Raw genomic sequence first — 24238 nt, forward strand, 5'->3', positions numbered from 1 at the left:
TGCTAGTTTATAGATTCTGTCAAAAAAGCCACCCATAAATAAACTTATTGATTTTACTCCAAAGTCTGGCACATTAAATGGGGGAATAATATCGCTTTAACTAACATTACACTTAATAATAATGAACTTGAGTGGAACCTACACTTTAATCTCCCAAGGCATCCCTGTTTACATCTTACTCTCATCTTCAGTAGGCCCAAACATGTCGACATTGTAATTTACACTGATGGGTTGTAGATGGAAAAGCATGTGGGTTGTAGTTATGTCGCATTTCAAAACAACATTGAAACTGAAATGGGACAGTACAGACTCGGTGAGCATTGTACTGTCTTCCAAGCAGAGTTATATGCTATCTACATGGCCACAAGCTGGTCTGCCACTAAGCACTCTAATAAGAGTATTGCCATCACCACTGACAGTGCATTCTCCATTGCCCTTCTGAAGAACCATGGTCTCCATCCCATCACCAATAAAATACATGACAACATCCTGAATTCCTCTAATGACTATTTCATCTATTGGACTTGTGCTCACCAGGGCACTGAGGGCAACGAGAGGGCCGATACACTTGCAAAGGACACATCTCATAACTATAATCTACCGATTGCCTAACATGTATAACTCTAGAGCCTTAAAGAACATCCTCTGGCAAGACCTTCAATCCTTGCAAGAAGACTGGGACAACGATAATGATCATTCCATCACTCAGTTTCATTCCTAATATTAATGAGTTTTACACTTTCAGCTGGTACAGGCCTAATCACGATGTGATCCAATTCCTCACGAACCACGGTAAATTCTACTCATACCTGGTATGGTTTACAGGAGCATCTAACTCTCATTGCCTTCTATGCAATGTTAATGACAATAATCAACATTACATCTTCAATTATTCAATGTTGGAATTGGAGTGCCATCACGTAAAGATTGTTACTAATTCTCATGGTCACAATTGGCCACCTTCTTTCAACTACCTCCTCAGCTATGAAAATATGTACCATACCTTTGTTGATCTCATTGCCAAATATTTCAGGCTTACCACTGTTTCCACTATCAACTAGCCTCGTCCTTGTTTCCCTGTATTTTACTTTACATATATGTATTTATGTATTTTCCTGTAAATATTTTTATTACTTGTATTTGTTTGTCCACTGAGTTCTTGCATTCATTATTTGCACTTACTTTGTACATTGTCTATTTGACTTATTCATCTGCTCTGTATAATTTTTGTGTAACTATCTGTATTCACTTTATGTATTTAATTTTGTATGCATCTATTCCATGTACTCATTTATGTGTCCATTATTTTTTACATTTTCATAATTTGTATTCTACATTTTAATCATTTGTACTTACAAATATAAATATAAATTGTTACAGTATCTATTCATTTCATGTACCCACTTTATGTACTCATTATTATTTTATGTTTCCATTATTTGTACTCATTCTTGCTATATTCAACCTATATTTATATCTTTGTACATATTCTTTTTGTATAATTATTTTTAATTTTAATTTTACTTTGTACCACATATGTTTTGTTACTTGTTTCTTTACATGGTTGTGCCACTGCAGTACCAAGTATACACTGTAATCTGTGTGTTACAATAAATGAAATGAATGAATGAAATGTACTGCACCTCCCATTCATTTACATTTCTGTGCGTTTTCATTTACATTTTCATGTGCATTCATTTACATTTACAGAGTACTAACGATATATATAATTTAGGATCCTTACAGCAAAAGTACATGAATAATGTTGGACTGCACTTTCCAAAAAAGACAGAAACACACTTTACAATGTTGACAATTTCAAAGCTCAAGTCAGAGTCCCCTACTCCTCCTCTTTATGCAATAATCAACTGAATTACAATGAATAATGTGTTAAATCCTGATGTCCAGTTCTAGAAAAACATAATACATTGCTTTCTGTAGATGCTTCTTGGATACAATTGCTTTTCACACACAAAACCACTGACTCACCACAGATAACATTATTTAGGGATTCAAAAGCACCACATTACAAGTTTCAATTGTAATAAATGTAGTATTATAAGATGATAAGTTTACAGAAATTGCTATCATGATATGAAGAGAACAACTTCTTAATGAAGCTTTTACAATTTTTTTTTTTCCACATAAATTCATTATCGTATGGTTTCTTTATAGTAATATAATTGTAATAACAAAAAGTATTTTTATAATAAATAATTGCATGAAAGTCGACACTTTCATCTTTTGAATATATCTTTTCTCAGAGTTAATTATATTTTCCAAAATACGTAATTTATGCAAAGGATAAGGTTATATCGAGCATTTTGACACCAAAATAATTAAAATCGAACGTGGGAATTTTGTTTAAAAATTCGGACAAAAAGTGCAAACGTTACCCCAGTAGTCTGGGCTTCTCCAGGCAATAATAGAGAGGTTGAGGCCGAGGTTTTAAACGAGAAAACGTGTACGTCGGACGTTCAGCGCCGCTTTCCCGTAAGCCTAGAAGTTTGACAATGGTGTTTGGAATGTCGAGCATGATTCCACTAACTATCCAAATACCATTGTCAAACTTCTAGGCTTACGGGAAAGCGGCGCCGAACGTCNAAATTTTTTTAATACTAAATCTTTATTTATTTAAAAAGTTCAAAATATTTATGAATTTAAAAAAAACGTAAATATCTAAAGTCAATAAATTGAAATACAGTATTGATTATTCAAAAAAATTAATTTTAAGAGTAATAATTCCAGAAATTACAAAGTTTTTACTTAATAACTATTGTTGATGATTTATTGAGCTGTTTAGTAATCAACACTACTATTAGGTTTCATTTATTGTAGTATAAACAAAAAGGCACAATTAGTGAGTAATGGCCTTCTAATGCATCAAATGCTTCACTGTGCATATGCATAGTGAAGTATATCATACATTAGAAATGGTTGACATGGTTAAAAATGCAATCTAAAATAAATTTTTTAACTCTCATGGCAATGAAATAAGCCAGGGATTTTTAGAGTTAAAAAGAGAAAACTATGTAAAACAAAACAACAGAAATGACTTTCTTTTAAAAAAGAATTGTACTAAATAATTCTATTTAATATTAATTTTACCATTATGTATGTAGTGACAGAGCACTACATACATAATGGTAAAATTGTTTTTGGTTCTTGTAATTATATATTTTGTATATTGATTTCGTTTTCGTATCAGTTTTTGTTGTCGCGATACCTGTTTACTTGTAAAACATTCTGTTTGTCAAGTGCCTTCTTCGGCAACCACTCGCTGGCTCGTGATTGATTGTAATGGCATCACGTGACTAAGGTGTAAGCCCCAGATGGCAGGGGATATAAAAAGGAGAAGACCACATGTGCATGCACTTTTTTTTAGTTTTCGTGAGAAGAGTTGTTGAGCAGATACGAAAGGAATGCTTTGAGAGATCAGGTGAGGAGATCTTGAGTGGAACTGTTAGTGGGGAAGGGAGAAGAGCGTGGCGAGAGACTGTCTCTTTGTTCTTCGGAGCTAAAGGGAAATTCGTTTGCATTGACAGGAAGGTTGTGACCAAAGTGGAAAAAAACTGTTTGTTAAGGAAGGAATTCTGAGGAAGGAATTCAACTTGCAAATAGTTTGTTTTTTTTTCTTTGTGTTTGTTGTACTAGATTCAATGAACATGTCTGTGATCTCAGCATGTACTTGCCTTGTGTATATATATTTTAGTTATTGTTATTAGGTTAAGTATCGTTGTAATCTTAGTAATTATCATAATAATGTGTAAATTGTCGAATCCTTGTGAGATATATAAACATTGTTTTGCATTCCTTAATTTTTATTTTGTACTTTTTGTTTTTTTTGTATGGCCCTTATACTCCTTACTAACGGTGAGTCTGAATCGTCTCGATTTGTACCCACTACAAAATATGATTGTTCTTTCTGCTTCCATATAATAAATCTATGAAAATAGACCATCTGGTCCGTAAAATATCAAGACAATCTTTGGCATAATGTAGTTCTATGTAGAGAAAGATTTTTCCTCTTCATAAATCTGCTGATCCATCCTTGACTAGCTTTNTAGTAATTATCATACTAGTGTGTAAGTTGTCGAATCCTTGTGAGATATATAAAAATTGTTTTGCATTCCTTAATTTGTATTTTGTACGTTTTTGTTTCTTTTGTACAGCCCTTATACTCCTTACTAACGGTGAGTCCAAGTCTTGTCGATTCCTGCTCACTACATGTATTTTTTACTTTGAATTCAAAGATTGCAATGGAAGACTGGTAGTTGTTTTTAATAAATCAAAAATGATTAAACTTACTTTGATTATTGCAATTTTTATAATTTACAAGGAAGCAACATTTGATATGTTTATTTTTTCCCTTTATCTGATCAAATTTCAAAAGAATAAACATATGAAACCTGAGAAGGAAAAAATTACACAAATAAAAGATAAAATCGTGGTTTCTAATATGTGATGGCAGTAATTTCACAATCTTTTCAGTTTCACAAACTCTAGCCATGCACATGTTGCATTGCGTGAGTGATGCATGCAAGGCTATAATAGCAAGCAACAATTAGTATTGTTGGTAGAGAGCCCTAAAAGATGTCCCTATTGATCATTTTCCTTACCTGACATGTCGCAGAACAAAATAGTCCATTTTGAACTGCTTTGATAACAGGCAGAACTGACCTTGGCTGCACACGCTCAACTTCCATTCATGCTAATTGCTTAAAATTAGGTGCAAACATTTATGCAGCAAACAGTACTTTGGTACAGTACCTGACATGGGTTAACTTAAAGTAAGAGACTCAATCAAAAGACAAGGAGTTCATCATCCCAATGAGTGGTGTTTCAAATGTGTCCATGTCCAAAATCAGCAGGGCAAGAACCTTATTAAGAACAAAAAGAAAATTGCTTGAACTAGGATAAGTAGTTTTGCTCTTTTTGTTCATGCCCATCATGGGTTCAGCCAGACCTACAACAAGACAGCCAGATGATGAGAGAGAGAGGAACAGATCACCCCAAAAAAACTCCTGGGATTATTTTCTTGGGTTCAATCCCAGATCCTCAGAGTTTGGCCATTCTGCTATTGCATAAATAAGGTATATATAAAATAGACCTTTTGAAATTTCCAATGTCAAAACATTGGAAATTTCACTTAAGAGAAACAAAATTATCTATCACATGATCATCAGATACTGTGGTTTCCAATTTTCTTACCCATGTCTTATTTCATTGATCGATCATCAGTTTTGTCCAAAATTATGTAATATATTTTTAATATGAGTTGTTTCATCTGCATTTGTTTGTTTTTTGTTCATTATCTGTCCTATATTTCTTTCCTATTCATTTTCCTAGTTTGTAAGTTAAGTTTATGTGGATATTACAAAACTTAGATATTATAGTTCAATATTAGTTGATACTTTGTAAAAAAAAATACAGTATGTTAAATATGTTAAAAGGAAGAAAATATGGTCTTGGATATTTTAGTCTTTTTTATTTAGTCTGGATATTCTTGGATAGCTTATATGTAAATATACTAGTTTTTGAATATAGCTATACATAATTTAATTTTACAAGTTCTAGTTTCTTTAGGCTAAAAATATTTTCTTATTTTTATAATTGATGAATAAAGTATAACTTTTTTAGAATAACATAATACTTTTAAAATGTTACGTTTATTTCAGAATCATATACAATTTAAAGAATATCCTCCTGGAACTATTTTATGTAAATTAAATACCTTAAGCTTAGGAGTTTATGTTATCAGTTCTGGATTAGTCAAGGTAAAATTTTTTTCAATTTTTTGATTAATAGAACAGTATTTCTTATCAGATAAGATATAATAAATATGAAATAGAATTTTATAATATACAAGCAATTATTTATTGTGAAATCGTCACAATGCCAGGCTGCAATTTTTAATAATATTTTTAAAATTTATTTAATTTTAAATATATGATCTCCACCTCAAATTAGTAGTGTCTTGCCCCTATACATTGTATTTTTTTCTGTTAGCAATAGAGTTATTCCAGTCATCTATCTAACTCCATTCTTGAGATTAAGGAAGGACAGATGGACAACAGTGGGAATTTATAGGTCTCCAATTTTTTTAAAATTGCAGCCCAATGAGGACAACTATAGTACTGATAGATGATTCTTTTGATTTGTCTATGATAAATTGCATTGGCAATGATGCAGTTAGATATAGAAGAGAATAATACACAAACAAACTTGTTTGGAGCACATGCAAGCAAGCCTTTTATTAAATGTTTCCAGATGTAACAAAAATATACAGATTCAGAAAAAAACGGGTAGAAAGGACACCATCATACAAATAATTTGTACATATAACCTATGATAGCATATATGTTGAGATTTTAATTTTATATGCTTTCTTGTAATATAAACAGTTACCCCATGTAAAAACCATTAGAAATTGTCATCAAATCTTACTTCCATTCATGTGTATTCATGACCCAATTTGTTTCATCTCACACTATCATACCAATAACTGCTTAGATGACCAATTACAATCACCTTTAATCTATTGTTCTACATTTGTTTATGTATTCAGATTTCACTTTGTAAATGTGTGGCTATTAAATGTTGAAATAAAAGTTTCATTAATGCCAAATAAACTGCTGGATTAGTTATTGGACTGTAATAATGCTAATTTAATGTTTAGATGTAAAGCAATTTGACTATCAGTGGGTAGTTAGGCTGCCATCTAATGATAAATTTAATAATTAGAAGTAAATTCAATTTTAATTTTAAAATTTAAAACATTTTAGAAGAAAAGATTAAGCCAGAGCAGGACTCAAACTGCAACTCCTTTTTACCATGCAGATGTGTTGCCAGTTATGCTAACTAAAGCCCCATCAGTGCATCTGTACATTAATTGTGTGGTTGAGTCCCATTCAGGTTAATCTTTTCTTTTAGAATATTCTAAATTTAAATTAAAAATTGGATTTATTTCTATTATTAAATTTATTATTAGATGGTAGCCTAACCCCCTACCTATAATCAAATTGTTTTCTATCTAATCATTAAATTAGCCTTGTTATAGTCCAATAAATATTCCAGCAGTTCATTTGGCATTAGTAATTGAATTGGGTTGATATATATGTTGTTATATAAAAGTTTCACTTAATGCAATGCAGTCTGATGGTTTACTTTCACTTATCTGCACTAAACTTTTAACAGTATACCCTGCAAAAAATTGCTAGAATGAAAATAAAATCTTTGTATAACCTGTCCTGCCATATACCCCAGCACATATGGAGTGGCTGTTACTCTGTAAGTGTAAATTTATAATTACAATTTAAAATTGGCATATAACTTACCCCTTCACATAATTCACATCCCATTTCAAACTGTATTTTTTAACAGAATTTGTGGATTAAATACACAAAAATACAGTATATTCCAACTACATTTAGAGATGTAACATTTTTAGAAGGGTTTAACCCTTCTAAAAATGTTACATCTCTAAATGTATCAACTACCAATTTTAAAAACTAATTTAAAAACCAGATATATAAAGTTAGGTTGTACACATATATGTCCAAAACTTAAGGATGGACACAATTGCTAGCAGTGATAGCTATAAAAAATTATTCAGCCATTTAGTGATTAGCCTGCCATGAAATTGTGAGTGCTGCATTGCAATTTGAGGTGGACATATTCCATATTGATAGGTTTTTCTGCCTGAGTATTGGTAAGCATTTTATAGTAAGACACCAACCAAATGCCGTAAATTAATCGGGCTATTTTAATGCTAAATTCTAAATAAATTACGTAATTAATTTGGCACTAGAGGTAAGCATTAGGCGCCATCTCTTATTAAAATTAATAATTAATAATAGAGGTAAGCATTTTCCATTCATTCTCCACATATGTCCAATTGCTTTATGTATCTTTTTCATCAAAGATACTTTTATTGCTTAAATTTGTAGAATTTTACAAGCTGCTGTGTATTATCCTGTGTTAGACATTGAATAATACAGTTTTTGTCATATTTGTCTGCATTTATCTACAGTTCTCTCTATTCATATATGAATGTGTTCATTCTTAAGTTTTGGACACACAAATAAGAGTGGGCTTGAGCATATTAAACAATTGATATACACCAATTGTTTAATATGCTTAATAAGCTTATAGTATGTCCTAGTATCCTATCCTTGATTTGTCTTGGAGAAAGAATGATCAAAGTCTGCTTTTACTAAAATCTGGCAATTTTAATTAAGGTCTACAAAAAAAGTAAGGTCTACTATACACATTGCAATGTAGCACAATATGGGTAGCCACAGATGTCATTTTCCATTCCCTTGTTTTTGAATGCCAAAAGGGTGCTGGCAAGGTAAAATGGACATAAAAATTCATTGCAATTCTTGAACATGTCCTGCTTGCATTCAAACATGAATTGTTGATAGTTTTTCTATTACTTTGAAAATACTGTGACTTTATGCCATACTGTATGTTTTTGTCCTTTTCTTCTGACAATTTTCCCTGCTCTTTGTTCTTTCCACCTTCTAGAATTTTCTAATCTTCTTAATTCTTCCTTCTTGGAGGTAAGGGCCACTTCCTAGAATTTACCAACATTTTGTAGGCAAGGTTACCTGAGGGCATATGAAGCAAAGGAAAGTCACTTTTAGGCTGGTACTCAAGGAGAAAAGATCAGAAAAAGGAGAGAGACTTCACAGTGTCTGGTGTCTAAAAGACAGGTGAAATTAGAATATTGAAATTCCCAGACTAGTATGTTAGAGCCAGAATATCTGATTGAACAGTCTGAATGTGTGACTGGGTATTGAGATTAAATATACAAAAAACCCCTTAAGAACTGAAGAAAAGGAAGACAGAAGCAAGTATTTTGTGTTTAAGAAGCTTTCATGCGGCTCCTCACAGTAACTGAATGACATTTGTACTACCTGGGTATTCTTTTCTATCCTAATCACCATCTTTGCTGCTTTTCATTTTCTATTTTTTATTTTCTTCTAAGTATAAATTAGTATTAAAAATTAATGTTAAGAAAAATTTTTAGTAATTATTATCGTCTGTTTCTTTTTGTACTAATTGCAATAATTTTTGTAAATTGTTCTACTAATGACTGGATTTTGGGTGATTGTTAGTCAACAACCCCTAGAACTGGAATCTCTCTATATTTGTACATTACCACCACACATAATAAATTCATTTTTATATCTTCTACTTTGCATGTGTCGTTTCTTCTGGGTGTTTGCCCTCATTAGTCAATAAAACCTTTCATAATTATCACAATACTTTCATCCAGCCATATGGCACATAAACAATTGATTTTTGGTTCACTAAACCAAAATCCTTATCACATTCCATGTAACAATACCCTCTTATGGGAAATGTGACTTTTATACTTTTCAGCCAATTTGACTTTGTTATATAATAATGCAATGCCCTCAACACTGTATAATTTCTGTTTTGCCCTTTGAAAGCATTGCAAAAAATTGCAAATCTTTTGCTCTCGTTATTTTATTGTCAAGATTGTTATGATAGTTGTTGGAACAATCATATGGATTATGATCATTCTACAACAACTGCTTTTCTTTACATGGATCTAGAGAGGACAATGATTGTTTTTTTTCACTATATTGACTTTGCCATCACATTCTATATCGTTTAATCTACAGAATAATAACTTCAGTTTACAAATGCATAAAATGGACATTGTTCTTTTTCCGAACTCTTCATATGTAATATGTATAAAATCATCTTACAATGTGACAGATAGTCTAGCATTTAAAGTTTTGTTAATTAATTTACAATTATATATACATATCATTTCAGTACATATATATACATTTCATATCATATTATATATTATGACTTTGTGTATTGTTATTGAATTGATATTTTTATCTATGATTTTTATAATCTCTTAGTCTATTTTTAATTGTTATTGCATCAATGGCTGTTACTCTCATATGTTTTATAATTCATGCTTTTTATTTGTAATTCTTTGCTCATTTTATTATATTTTACCTTTTGTATTGGATTGCCTTTTTGCTCTTGTAATTCTTATGAATAAACATAAAATTGCTTGAGAGAATGAATCATACAGGAACACAACTAAGATGGAAATACAGGCTTTTATTGGTTATTATATTTTACCTTTGTTTGTTTTTTGCAGCTTCCATATCTATTGAAATTTGGAATTTTACATTTAATTTTATGCATATACTGAGTGTCCAAAAGAAATCTACACAAGTTTGTTTGTGTAATGTAGTTTTTATCTTGGAAAAAAGAAAATTTTATGAATTAAATAGTCATTTGAAAGTGATGAAAAGCTATACATTTTCTTTTATTTTTGTAATTTTACAAGTCCCCATTGTCAAACAGTCAGTTCAGATAAGTTCCTGTACAGGACTTTAGTTCACATTTTGCAGACAATACTTTATGCAATTGATCAGCACATCCATATATTTTTTGCTTTCCATCCCTTTTCATAAATGGCTACCTTGAGAATTACCCAAAAATCTTTGATTTCCCTAATTTCTGGCATGTTTGCAGGGTTCTCCTCCTTTCTGACAAAGGTGATGCTTTATTGTCACAGTTAATCCAGTACAGTTTTGATGTCGTGGAAACTTGCTTGATCTAGCCATAAGACGTTTTTTACTTGTGAATAGTTATTCAAATGTAAGTAGTCAGGTGATATATATATTTATTTAAATATTGATGGACATAGATAGCAAAACTTGACTTTTTGATTTGGGCTTAACTCAGTCCTTTTGGTCGCTTTGCAGTCCAAATGAAAACTTTGCTTTCAAATTTATTTTTCTTGGAAAACTTTACATCAGCAGGTATAGAAGAGACATCACCAGCATAAAACCTGCAATTACCATTAATTGTGGAGTTTGAGAGTGAAGTAATTCATCATCAGAAGTGAAAAACTTTTCAGAGAACTTTTGCAATAACTTTCTGCATTTTGTTTTTGCCAGTGATCTTTTTGTGTCTGATTTGTTAAAAAAAATAAGTGCAGAAGAATTGGCTTATTATAATCACTTTGTGACTCATATATAGTGATGATAATAACCAACTGATAACATTAAGTGGGGCTTAATAAATACAATTACAATTAGTAGAAATTTTAGTGTTATAGACTCTGACACTAAAAAAGTGTTAAAACAATTTAAAATATATATAATTTGGACATTGTAGTTATTATTCTTAACAATAACTTATCCAACATGTAATTGAAGCAATAATTGCTAGCAATTTAAACTACTCTGCTGTCTAACATTAATGGTTAATGTTTAACATTTAAAACACTGGATAAGACTGATAAGAATTGCCTGTTATGAGCCAAATGTTGAGGCTAATAGCAAGAAATGACAGCTTAAAATTCCTATTTACTTAAAAATAATGAAAAGTATAACCAAAATTCTGATTATAATAAACTTTATAAGTGTTTTTAACTTACTAGTATATTCAATTAAAATTATTAAAAATACCTAGATTTTGTATGTATACATACATGTATTTTTAATATAATTACCGGTATGTTTTAGAACATGCTAATTTTGATTACATAGATAACTGGTAACTCTGTTCATGATTAGAATGAGTATATTTACTGTGTTAGAATTTCTGATTTTAAGATTAAAGAGAACTACATTGAAATATATGAAATAAGAATTATTTTCTCATGTAGGTTACAGGAACTGCAAGTAAAGAAAAAGAGACATCAGAAGTTTTACAAAATTCAGATTCACATTTATATTTTACAAGTAATGGATATTTTGAAGAGTATAAAACTGTAACAGAATCACTTGGATTATTTGGACTTTTGACAAGACGTAAATTAGTCACTGAAGCCGTGTGTAAGACAAAAGTTGAGGTATTGTGATTATATACAATATAGAGATAAAGATAAACATTTAGAAATTTGAAATATTGTTTAATTTTTTAACAGTTTTTTTTAATAAGTTGAAAGAGAGCCATAAAAATATTTTAATTAAAAATTAATTATTATGTTATCAAAATTTTAAAAATATTTTATATATTGGGTTTATGCAAAAGTTTCTGGAATTTTCTAGAATATTTTCCTACAGATAGTATATAGAAGTTTCTTGTGAGGTATGTAAATGAAGGGTGTTAAGATGAACAATCATAAGTGAGAAGATATTCTGTGCGGTGATACCAACTTTCTAAATATGCCAAGTTTGCCAACACTTTCTTGTGATCCATTTCACACATTTCACTTTACAATTATCAATTTGGTATAAAACCATTGTTATAGGAGATAAAAAAATGTGCCTGTATGTCAAATTAAAGTGTGTTGAAATGAAGTTTTTCACTAATACTAACAAATAGTAGATGAACAAAGAAAACTTTATTTGTTCTATTACGATTATATACAGGTTCACATATATCAGATGCCAGGCAGTCTCAATCTAGACATACGACACACTTAATAATAATTCTTAATGCTAGATACAAAAAACTCACTGAAACAGTTCCGTGCAACAATGATCTATGGGATTGGCGAGAATTCTCAACCTTTACCACGTGGTATGATATGTGTATAATAACAAAAAATAGACTAAAATAAAACCTATGACTAATTATATTACTATAAAATAAGATAGAGGATAGGACAGATTGAGGAAATAGAAAAATGGGTACCCAGTGTTCCGTATTTGGATCTTTATGATGGTCACTTGTGTGTAAGTCTTTCCTTGAAGTCGAAAATATGGGGTTTTTGGCTATTGTCCCTCCAGAAATAATTACTGAGCTCTAATATTTATGTTTCATTCCTTATATCGTCCAATAGTTTTTCAATGATCACCTTCTCAGTATTTTTCACGTCCATCTCTTTCACAGTTTGAATCCCAACTGGTTCATCTCTCCCCCTATTGCTCTCCAGGCTGCATACCCTTCTATTGTTTCACACAGTTCCTTTTGACCATATATGAGAATGAAGTTTGAGTAAGAACATTCCAGGAAGGATAAACGATAGAACAAAGGATGGAAGTTGTGAAGGAGAGAAAGAGAAAAATATAAAGTACGCGTATATTATTACAAATGGCACACAGCCACAAGTGCAAAAGGTCATGCCAAAACTGGAATTACATCAGCAAGAAGTTGTGCTTTGTATTTAGTGGGATGTTTACAAACCACTGTATTGGGAAATGCTTCTATGGAATGCAACTATAAATTCCAAAAAAAACTGTCCTCAGTTGTAATGTTTAGCTGATGCTATCCATACTATTTTATGTAGTTTAATTAGTGTTTATACGTCCTTCGTGATCCACTTAAGATCCCCGCAAGACAGGAATACAGACACTTACTCTCAATGCTTTATTTGGGGTCTTACTTGGACCAGGCGATCTCCACTCTTATACATTAGTCAGGGCCGTCTGTCTTGCACGTCCCTCTCTCTCTCTGATGTTGCCAGATCTTCCTGTAACACATACCTGTAAGTGAACATTGTACACTTCATAATGATATGAGACTAGATGTGCCGAGATTGACCTGGCAGAAGCTGCTTGATCTCAAATAGGATGTTTTCCCTCACCCTCCATATAGCCCAGACATTGCACCATCCAACTACCATTTCTCCATCTCACTCCATGCAACACTTCTTGAATGGAAAGCAGTTTGCCAATGATGAAGAGATGAAAATTGCACTTGCAGAGTTCCTTGAGTCAAAATCTGAGTTTTATTCAACAGAATCTGTGACCTGCCCAAACAATTGAAGAAGGTGTAAAGGCAATTCTTACCTTGAATAAACTATTTTTTGTTTTTGAAATAAATGTTGTACTATAAAAGTCTAGAAAATTCCAGAAATTTCAGACTAAGATTTTAAACAAATGGATAGCTGTTCTTACTGTTAACACAAAACAGAATATTCTTAGATACCATCAGATAGTTTCATTATTATTTATTAATTTTTGAGTACAGTGGTGCCTCATACTTCAAATTTCAAACAACCTCCTGGAATGAATTTATTCCAGGAGGTTGTTTGAACTTTGAATTGTTTGAAGTCCAATGAAATTTTTCCCATTAGAAATAATGGAAAGCAAATTAATCCATTTCCTGATACTAAACAAAACCCATTTTGATAAACTTAAAACAGCAAATACACATAATTTAGAGCAATTAATTGAGTTATTTTTACTTAATAATAATTTAAAACACAAAAGCAATAAATAAAATATATAAATATTGTATAATAAAATGAAAATTGCATTTACTGATCACACACTATCAACTTCACATCCTAAATATTGCAGCCAGAGCCACCATACATGTACTGCTTTCATTCTTCATGATAAGTTCTTTTGTCATCTCAATCATCAATATTATAACTTTTCTCTTAGACTTTGTTGCATTCACACACTTCTTGGATACCATGGTTAATAAGTGAAGGTTATATTGGATTGAACAAAATGTTTTTGCATATTTTTATCTGCTGTCATTACTTAACCCATAGATGTGTGATTTAATTATAATGGTTGTGAAATTTAACACATTATTGTATTCTTTGTTCAGAAGCTTATTTTACAATTTCAGTGCATTTTTCGCTGTGCACACAGTTCAAACTTCAAAGTAAATTTTTGTCAAATTTAGTATTTGAAGTTAGAGTTGTTTGAAGTATGAGGTACCACTGTATTTATCTTATAGATGATAGTTATTAAATGATAAACTGTTATTATTTTTGTAGAAAAAGAAATACTTTGACCATCTCTTTCATTATAAGTTTTTTTAATGAACTTATACATACTAAAAATAATGTTTTGTAACATATTTTATTTCACTATGTGAAAATCTAGAATGAAATAAAATTAATAAATTAATTAACAAATATTTTCTCTCTTGTTAAATTGAAACTAAAATGAAACTGGAAACACGAAATAATCTAAAGAGAAGATACAGGTAATATCAGTGGTTCAGGTTGCAAGAAATCCAGATGTTGTCAGATCCTGGGTAATCTACATGATATTTATACGTAGGCTGTTTTTTTTCAAACCCCGATGGTCCATAAAAAAAAACAAGTGTAAATAACAAAATGAATTTATTACGAAAAGTTAGGTACAAACATGGTTACTTTTCGACTTAATCACCATGAAGATTGAGGCATTTGTCATAATTATGGACAAGCTTTTCCATCCCCTTGTCATAGAATGTTGCCGCTAATGACTTGAGATGGACCTTAACGTTTTTTTGAGGATCGTCATTAGCCTCAAACCTCTGCCCTCCTAGCCACTTTTCCTGTTCAGGAAAGGAGTAGAAGTCACTCAGCACTAAATTGGGGCTATACGCTGGGTGTTTAAAGGTGGTGAAGAGTTCCACCTTTCAGACTTCCATCAAGCTTAAATCTTTTTAATGTGTGAAGACTTCTACCTCTTTCCTGAACTGAAAACATGGCTAGCAAGACAGGTTTGAGACTAATGACAATCTTTCAAAACAACGTTGTTAAGGCCATCTCAATTCACTGGTGGCAACATTCTATAACAAGGGGATGGAAAAGCTCATCCACAGATATGACAAATCCCTCAATCTTCACGGCAATTATGTTGAAAAGTAACCATGTTTGTACCTAACATTTGGTAATAAATTCATTTTGTTATTTATACTTGTCTTTGTTTTATGGACCATCGGAGCTTGAAAAAAAAACCTGCCCTCATATATCATTCAAATATAGGTTAGTGTCAATAAATTTTGAAACCAAGCAAAAATTCAAAATTTAATTAATTGGCAGCCATATCACATTAAAACTTTATTGTTGCATCATATAAAATTCTGTATATTGTAGCACTTCGTGGCTATGATTGTATTATATTTTTTTCTTTTTTTTTTTTTTTTTTTGTTTTCCGTTTATGTCGCGTCGCGCATATAATTTGTACCGTTTCTCTTCGTTTCCTTCCTCGGTGCCTCCTGTTAGCCGATGGCTAAGTTTCCGGCGTCTGATTGGTCCGTGACAGTGTGACGTATTGGAGGGAGTTATAAAAGCGGGTGTAAGGAGTAAGAAAAGGACTCTTGGACTTTTTCGAGAAAGAAAGGGAGAGAACCGCATACAAAAAGAGAGAGAAGAGCGACCGAGAAGAGAGTGGACCGTTGGTAGAAGAAAGGAAGTTGCGACTCGAAAAGAAGAAGATTCCCCATCGAAGCCCACAATCGGACCGCTACGACAGAACCCTTGCAAGTCCCTTAGGTACTCCGTCCACAATATTTTTATTTTCGGATCTATATTTAATTGTCAAAAAAAAACGGGGCCTCGCGTGAGGAAGGTTAACGGAAAGGGGAACATCAGGCTATTTCGTTATTTGTTACAATATCTGTCGGGTGTTGGACTGTTTATTGAGATATATATTGTACCGCGTTTTTCTTTTACTAAAATAAACCTGATCACACGTGTCTACCGATTTTTCATTGTCCTTCCCTTTGTTCTTTCTATCGTATATCTGTAACCGCAGACCACGTGCCTTGCGGAGTTCACAATATTATTGTCATGCATCAAATGTAGTTTTCAATATATAAGTATTACATGAATGATTAATATTTTGATTTTTGTAAATAAATGAACCAGGTGTAATCCTATTTCACATAATTCACCATTCACAAATACCATTCATTAATACAACTATAACAGTACCTTGGAACTTGAATGCCTCAGAGGTTGAACAATTTGTAATCTGAACATTTTTTCAAGGAAATTTTGCCCCAAAAGTTGAACTTTTCTTGGAACTCAAACACAAACAAAGACAGCCATACTGGATGGATTGTGTATGATATCTATGAGTATGAATGATGTGGCATGTTGCCAGATTGATTTAATTTTTATTTTGGGCTAATATAATAAAATCCATTACTTATCTAAATCTATTGATACAAGTTTGGGACATATGTTAAATAACCCAGCCACATTTAGTTCATCTCCTGCTCTTGTTAGAAAAGCATACTCAACACAATTTGTGTTTTTATTCACTGTTTTGTTTGTTTTGGTGTTTTTTTAATAATGTGTATTCATCATGGTGCCTAAGAAGAGTGTTGAGGCTATGAGACCTCAGAGAAAGCTTGAAAGTGCAACAGTTGTAAAAACAGAACTCATCACTAAGCATGAGAGTGATGTGTGTATCTGATTTCATGATCAAGTTTGGGATGCCAAAACCAACTGTCTGTACGATTCTAAAGCAAAAAGAATCATTAAAATCAATTATAATATAGTATTTTCATTTTATTGCATTATTTACTTTTTCATTGTTTTTAATCTATTATTATTATTTTTGTTGTTTTAGACATTAATTAGGCATTTACTTATGTTATTTTAGCTTAAATTATTTTTTAGAATTAAAATGGATATTTTTTGAGGTTGGGAATAGATTAATTCATTTTACATTATTCTTTATAGAAAAAATTGCTTTGGAACTTGAATGCCCTCTAGGAATGAATTGGATTCGAATTCCAAGCTATCACTATACCTATTTGATTATTTATTTTTGTTAATACTTTATGATAAGTTAGTTATATATGCATATAACTTAGTTAATTTAAACCTGAAAAGTTTTAAAGAATTATTAAAAAATTACTATTGAGTTACTTTTGTTTGTTTGTATAAATTAATTAACAAATCACTTGTATATTTTAAAAATATATATTCTTTTAGGCTGCTTTTATTCCAATGAAGAAATTTGTTAATGCTGCCATACACTTCAAAGATCAGCCAAATCTGTTATACAATATTTGGAAAAGTGAATCCTTAAAGATAGCAGTGCAAATACTACAACAACAACCACCATATTGGGTAACATATTGTTTCTGTTACATATAATATTATAAAATAAAACCTGTTCAAAATGGAAACCTGCCTAAATGGAAAAAATTCTTTGGAACAGAGAAATTTTCTATGTTAATTTTTACTACATGTATTACATGTTGAGGAATTCTACTTTACTTTTTATAAAACCTATCTGGCAACCTGTGAGGTTGTCCCCTGACACATTCTGTTTACCTGCAGTTTATTTATATTATTATTATTAGTTATTAATTAATGAAAATAGAATTTTGTATACATAGCAGTATTCTGTTTGCTTAATAAATTACATCAATTACATGGCATTTGACATATTATACAGAAATATAAATATAAATAGGATAATTCGAAGTCACTATTATTTCATCCCTTAAATTTTGAACTAATGAGGATTTCCTATACTATGTAATTCTGGTTTACATAAGTTTAACTGTACAAGTTTGTTATTGATAAAATCTTTATAAGTTAACAGCATACACTTATTATATTTCTATTTATAAAAATCGTTGATGTTAATTTGTCTAATTATAAATGTAAAATCAATTCTAATATAAATTTTAGTTTTAATTATTTTTAATCTTTTTCATTTTATAATTAATTTAATTTTTATATTAATATTTATAAAAATGTTTCAAATATATGTATAAAATCACATACCTTTTAGGATTATTCAGAAGAAAAACTGATGAAACTTTTACAAGATGCTGCTTTACCAGATTTTCGTGATTATGATGAATTTATAAGACCAGAATTTGTTCTAGATGTTGTTTTGATTCAAGGAAAAATTATAAATAATGATGATGATGAGGAATATTATGGACCAGTGTATATTCCTCGTTATGTTTCACATTTTATCTTTACAGTAAGTTTTAATGTACTGTGCACTTTCTTAATTTGTATTAGATTAAAAGCTTAATATTATCTGAATTAGTTGAAGCTTTTTACAATAAATATTAAATAATTATTATTTATTATATAATTCAAAACAATTCAATTACTTTACAGAATAAAAAAGAAAGATTTTCTCGTTTAGTAGTATTATTTTTGGCTCCAACAAATAAAAATGTAAATATGCAGTTTGATTGGATGCAACAGATAGAAGACAGAGAAATGAAATTGGAAAGTGCTTCTTTTGTATGTATATTTTTTATTTTTACCTGTTAAATTATTTGATTNGGGGAAAATGCAATCAGACTTTTAATGCAACGAAAGTTTATAAACAAAATAAAAAAAATTACACGATTAAATTCTATAATACAGTATTTTAAAAATTTATGTTCTGTCTATCATATTTAATGTAAAATTTAAATAATTCGTTACGGTTTTAAGCTCAAATCCTAAGGGGGAAAATGCAATCAGACTTTTAATGCAACGATAAAATATTAACAAAATAAAAAAAATTACATGAATACTTAATTATCTCAGACTACCAATTGGTGAAGATATATGTGGTTTATCAAATTGTATATCTCCACCAATTACTAGTTTGAGATACTTAAGTAATTCATTTCAGATGTGAAATGATAGAGCAAAATGTAGACAATGGAATAAAATGACAAAGAAATTTATTACTTGCTAGTTGCAAAACAGGATGCTTTTAGGATGCCAACTAATATCTCTTCCACTAAATAATACACAATAATACTCACACGAAAAATGACACAAGATCGATTCCCAACAATAAAATTCACGTGGCGATCTCTACCTGAATCAATCGTCTAATTGTCTAGAATTATACATAACTTACAACTAAGAGCTTACGACTACTTATAACTAATAAAAATAAGATAATTAATTAGAAAAACTGAAGAATGAGAACAGGGAATAGGAAAGAGGGTACCCAAAATCTGTTGCAATGTTCTATTTGCCATTGGTATGCTGGGATCAGATTTCTTCCTGGGATGATGACTGGGTTCAATTCTCTCTCTGAGATTAGTTGTCCACATACAAAGAAGGAGGGTTAAACAAGAACATTCCAGAAAGATTAGACAATAGGAAAGATAGAAAGGGGGACAGGGAACAAACAATTTTAAAGTAATATACATTTATACAAAAATATACATTGGAAATATGGTGTGTAGCCACACAGACAAGAAGCTTACAATTACAGGTATCCTTCGTACTACACAGTACTTCTACAACACGGTTTGGTTCTAACATGGGTGATATCACCCATACAACACAACTTTTGGTTTCATTCTAACACAGTTTTGGAAATCCTCCATACAAAATTTCACAATTTTTAAGTGTAAACTTTGTTATTTGATTTTTTTTTTTTTTAAAGTAAGTATGAGGTACAAGACAGAAGCTGTTTTGAAGGTCCAAAGGTGACCACTCTATCAAGAAATAAAGAGCTCCATTTTCAGACATGAATAGGGAGAATTTAATGTCCTGATTGAACAATGAAAGTTTTTATTAAAACAATGGGAAAGACTAAAGTCGAGAGAAATGTGGCTGGAGAGGAGTCATATTTAGTTGCAAAACTGATCTCTCCCGTGCCCTTTGATCGGTTTTGAATTATTTACCAGGTGATGAGTAGAGACCAACGAAAAGGTGGCTTTAGGGAAAAAACTTTTAAAATTGTGCGATTTAAGGACGTGACATTCTTGATTCATAGTGCTCCTTTCCTGGATTTTTGTGATCCGGCCATTCACCCATGAAAGCTTGTTCGACATTCGGGGATTTGTCTTCGCTCTCCCATGCCGTCAAGATTTGCCCAGGTCCACCTAGTTGCAAGAAGACATCTCTCCAAGTCATCTGTGTGCTTCAGGGCCAGCGCTCTTCACACCACCATCGCCAGAAAAAGAAAAATGACAGTCAGAACATTTGGACTTTTTGTACGGACTTGTTTCCCACCTTTGGAGAGATGTTATGCCTTATTATAGGAATTGTTGTAAGAGAAATTTTTATATTTATTAAGCGGTTTAAGATGGAAGACCTGCCTCAGTGAGTCTTTCCACTCCCACACAACAGTGTTGACCGTTCGATTGTCCTGACATTTCCACTCCAGTCGGCTAACCTCACATAAGCACACATGTTGTCTCAAATTTGCCCATACATTTTAGAATATTGAAATTTTCAATTTGTCTTGTGCCTTTCATCAGGTTTACTTTAATGAAAACTGATAGTAGAATTTTTTTCTTCCTTGCCCTAGCTTTCCTATCAACCAGGTGTTGTTGTTGTTGATTTCAGACTTTAGCCCTTAAGACTATCACTGTGTTTTGTTTTTATAGATTAATCTTTGTATTTAAACATTTTTAGGTAAGTAACATTTTTTTAATCGTAGGTGAGTAATCATTTGTAAAAATGACGAATGGAATACAGTGGTATCTCAGTATTTGAACTAATCCCAACTGCAACAATTCAGTATTCGAACACAAATTCTGGAAAAATCACTTGGTACTCAAAAGAACAAATTATTGATTAATAACATATTTTTATTCTGTCATACATAAAAATTTTTTATGATAAAAACAAAAAAATGATGTTACTGGTATCTCTTAGCAAAATGAACAAAAAAGCTCAGATGACAATACTTTAAAAAAGAAAATGCCCTCGTTTAACTAAAATTAATATTAACAGTACTTTTAATTGTGCTTGTTAGTTAATTATTGATTGGAAATATTTCTCTTAGTAATGAAAAAGAATAGTAGACTTTTGTTAACTTTTGGAACCTAACCTCATGTTTTGCATTAATCTTTTGTTTCATGTAGCACGGATTCGCATAACATAACACTTTTTCAGAACATATCTACCATGTTATACGAAGGATACCTGTATATACATACATACTATATACTATAAAAAGACAAAACTAATTCTTTTTAACTTTTGAAAGTATTCTTGTGTCCAGTATCTGTGTATATACATGATAATGGGCAAAAGAATCTATTCTATTAGAATGAATTGTTTTATTTCTGAAGTAATGAATATATAATTCTATCTTTACTTGTGTATAATTGTTTAAAAAATTGTTTTGGATCCTTGTTAATATTTGGAAAATCAACACTTGCATATTAACAGATTTTATCTCAGATATTTCCTTTCACTTATGAAAGATAAACATCTTTAACATGTAGAAAATTTGGTATATGAGTGTAATATGTAAATAAAAATTTCCATGACAGAATATGGATTCATTTATGCCAAGAAAAATCATTTAAAACAATTTCTAATATATAACATAAAAATATTCTGCTTTACTGGAGATTATTTTAATAATAAGTTTTTCTCAAGTATTTTTGGATTTATGCAGTCTCTGATGATGGGCTTGGTTGCTTAAAAGCATTTCAGATAAAATTATTAAAGTGAACCCCAGTAATGCAGACTAGTGTTTGTTATATTTTTTAAGTTGATTTATCTTGATATTAACTGTTTCCTGTTAATGAGATGAAAATTTATTTTGCTTTTATTAATTTACAGAAAATGAGTATAAAAGATCAAAGATTAATAGAATCAATGCAGGATATTGATGAAGAAACTTCCTTAAATGAATTAAATGATTATTATGATAATTTTCGAACNATTTTTATATAATATATATTCTTATATATTATAAAATAAAATATTATGTAATAAAGGTAAAATGCTTATTATTTTAATACTATGTAATTTATAATAATATATTAAATTTGTAAATGATAATAAATTATACAAAAAATTGAAATAGTCTGTAGATATGAAACTAACAACTTTATTTTAATGCCAAAAATAATATATGTAGCCTTATATATATACATTTCTAATTGCCACTTTGTAACATAGTACTGTATCCCACAAAACTACAAAAAAGAGTTATAACCAAGGCTATAGTGGAGTTTGAGTTGAAGTCAGAAACAATTTTGGGTAGAATTGACATCAGAGCTGATAAAAAATATTGACTCTAACCTTGATACAGAATGTAAAATCATAAGAAATTACAATTTTAAGATTTTTAAACTGTTAATTTCTTTTGGTATTAAGTATATAATGCCTGTTCTTAATATTACCATTATAACTAATGTTGAATTTTTGTTATTGTACTTTTTAATATCATTAATTAAATATAGGAAATAAATGAAAAGCCATAAAGGTATAGCTACAAATAACCATTCAATTGTAGCTGTACCTGTAGTAGTGTCACAGTGTGGCAACACTTCTTCCCACAGTAGTTAGTCTCTTGGACTGGCAGAACTGTTTCTCATTGCATTTGAATTTGTAACAGTTGTGCATTTTAGACAAGAATAAAACCTTTTGTTAAGGTAACGTCTTTGTCTCTTTATACTACAATACCTTTAGGTTAATATAACCAAATTTAGGTTATCAGTCTAAAAATATCCTGATGATTCATGTGGTGATGAAATGCCTTATTATATCATTATCATTTTAATAGGTTTATTATGTTAATATTTAAATACTAAACTTTTATGAAAGAGCCAAAGTTGGAGATTTTAATGTACCAACTCCACAGTCCTGGTTATGGCAGACAACTGTCAGATCAATTGAAGTAAAATATACTAATAGAATGTAGCATAATAATAGAATTGTTATAAAGAATGCAAAAAAATAACAATTATAGTCTTTTTGAATAGGGTTGTGTAATGAATTTAGATGGAAGAATAATTGTAAAATATGCCACAGGACACCTTGGGACCTTTATGCATTGACTCTAAAACACCTAGCCGTATGCATTGTCAACAAAGAAGGCTATATCTCTTTCTGAAAATATTTATTGTGTTCTTTAATTAAAGCACTTCTTAACACTTTTTGATTGATATTTTCCAATTAAATTTAATTTATTTCAATGCCAAATAGATTTAGAATTGTAATACAGCTTGATATTCAAAGAATGTGTGAAGTAAATGTCTTTATGCAGATTATTAACAATATTGTACTTGTGTTAATAATTAGATTTTCAGCCCCTCACTAGGTTGAAGGTTCTATACTGTATCTACTTTTACCAAGAGAGAGAGGATTACCATAATTTCTTACCTCTATAATCTGTGTTGGAATATAATCAACAAGTGCAAGTTTTCATTGACAAAAAAAAGTATACTGTTCTGTAATTTGTGAAAGTTTGTGTTATCATTAATTTGCTCTCTTGGTTTATCAGCAAATAAATAATTCAATTTTAAGAATATTTAATAATTAAAAAGAATCCTCAAATTCAGGAAAGAAATTAACAATTCATTTTAATATAATATATGAAAGTTTAAAATCCAGAATTATAAAATATAATCATTCCCTGATTTACAACTGTTGATTTATGATGGCCAAAACTGGTGTATTAGAAAAATCATTTTAAAATCCAAACAATTACTTGTCACTTATGGCATGGTATAACAATTAAATGTTAAGTGTAGGGATTCAAACCACAAGAAAAGAACAGTTCAGTTCTTTATGGATTCTGTAGCATTTCCATTCCAGTTTCTGTTCTGGTTTGCTTTGTCTGATGTGCAAAGAACCAGTAACTGGTCC

General features: G+C 30.5%; 1 protein-coding gene across 1 annotated transcript; it reads left to right on the forward strand.

The window, feature by feature from the left end:
• The first annotated feature begins 5660 nt into the window (after positions 1 to 5660).
• LOC111632679 (sodium/hydrogen exchanger 10-like) lies at positions 5661 to 22318 on the forward strand. The gene is made up of 6 exons (XM_023377177.1): positions 5661 to 5777; positions 11678 to 11863; positions 17636 to 17773; positions 18447 to 18644; positions 18788 to 18916; positions 22205 to 22318. The coding sequence occupies exons 1-6, from the start codon at positions 5661 to 5663 to the stop codon at positions 22316 to 22318; spliced, it is 882 nt and encodes a 293-aa protein (XP_023232945.1).
• The last annotated feature ends 1920 nt before the right edge of the window (positions 22319 to 24238 follow it).

The sequence above is a fragment of the Centruroides sculpturatus genome, unplaced genomic scaffold (assembly GCF_000671375.1).
Source record: "Centruroides sculpturatus isolate CEXI.00-Female unplaced genomic scaffold, Cexi_2.0 scaffold480, whole genome shotgun sequence".
In the NCBI taxonomy this organism is placed as follows: domain Eukaryota; kingdom Metazoa; phylum Arthropoda; class Arachnida; order Scorpiones; family Buthidae; genus Centruroides; species Centruroides sculpturatus.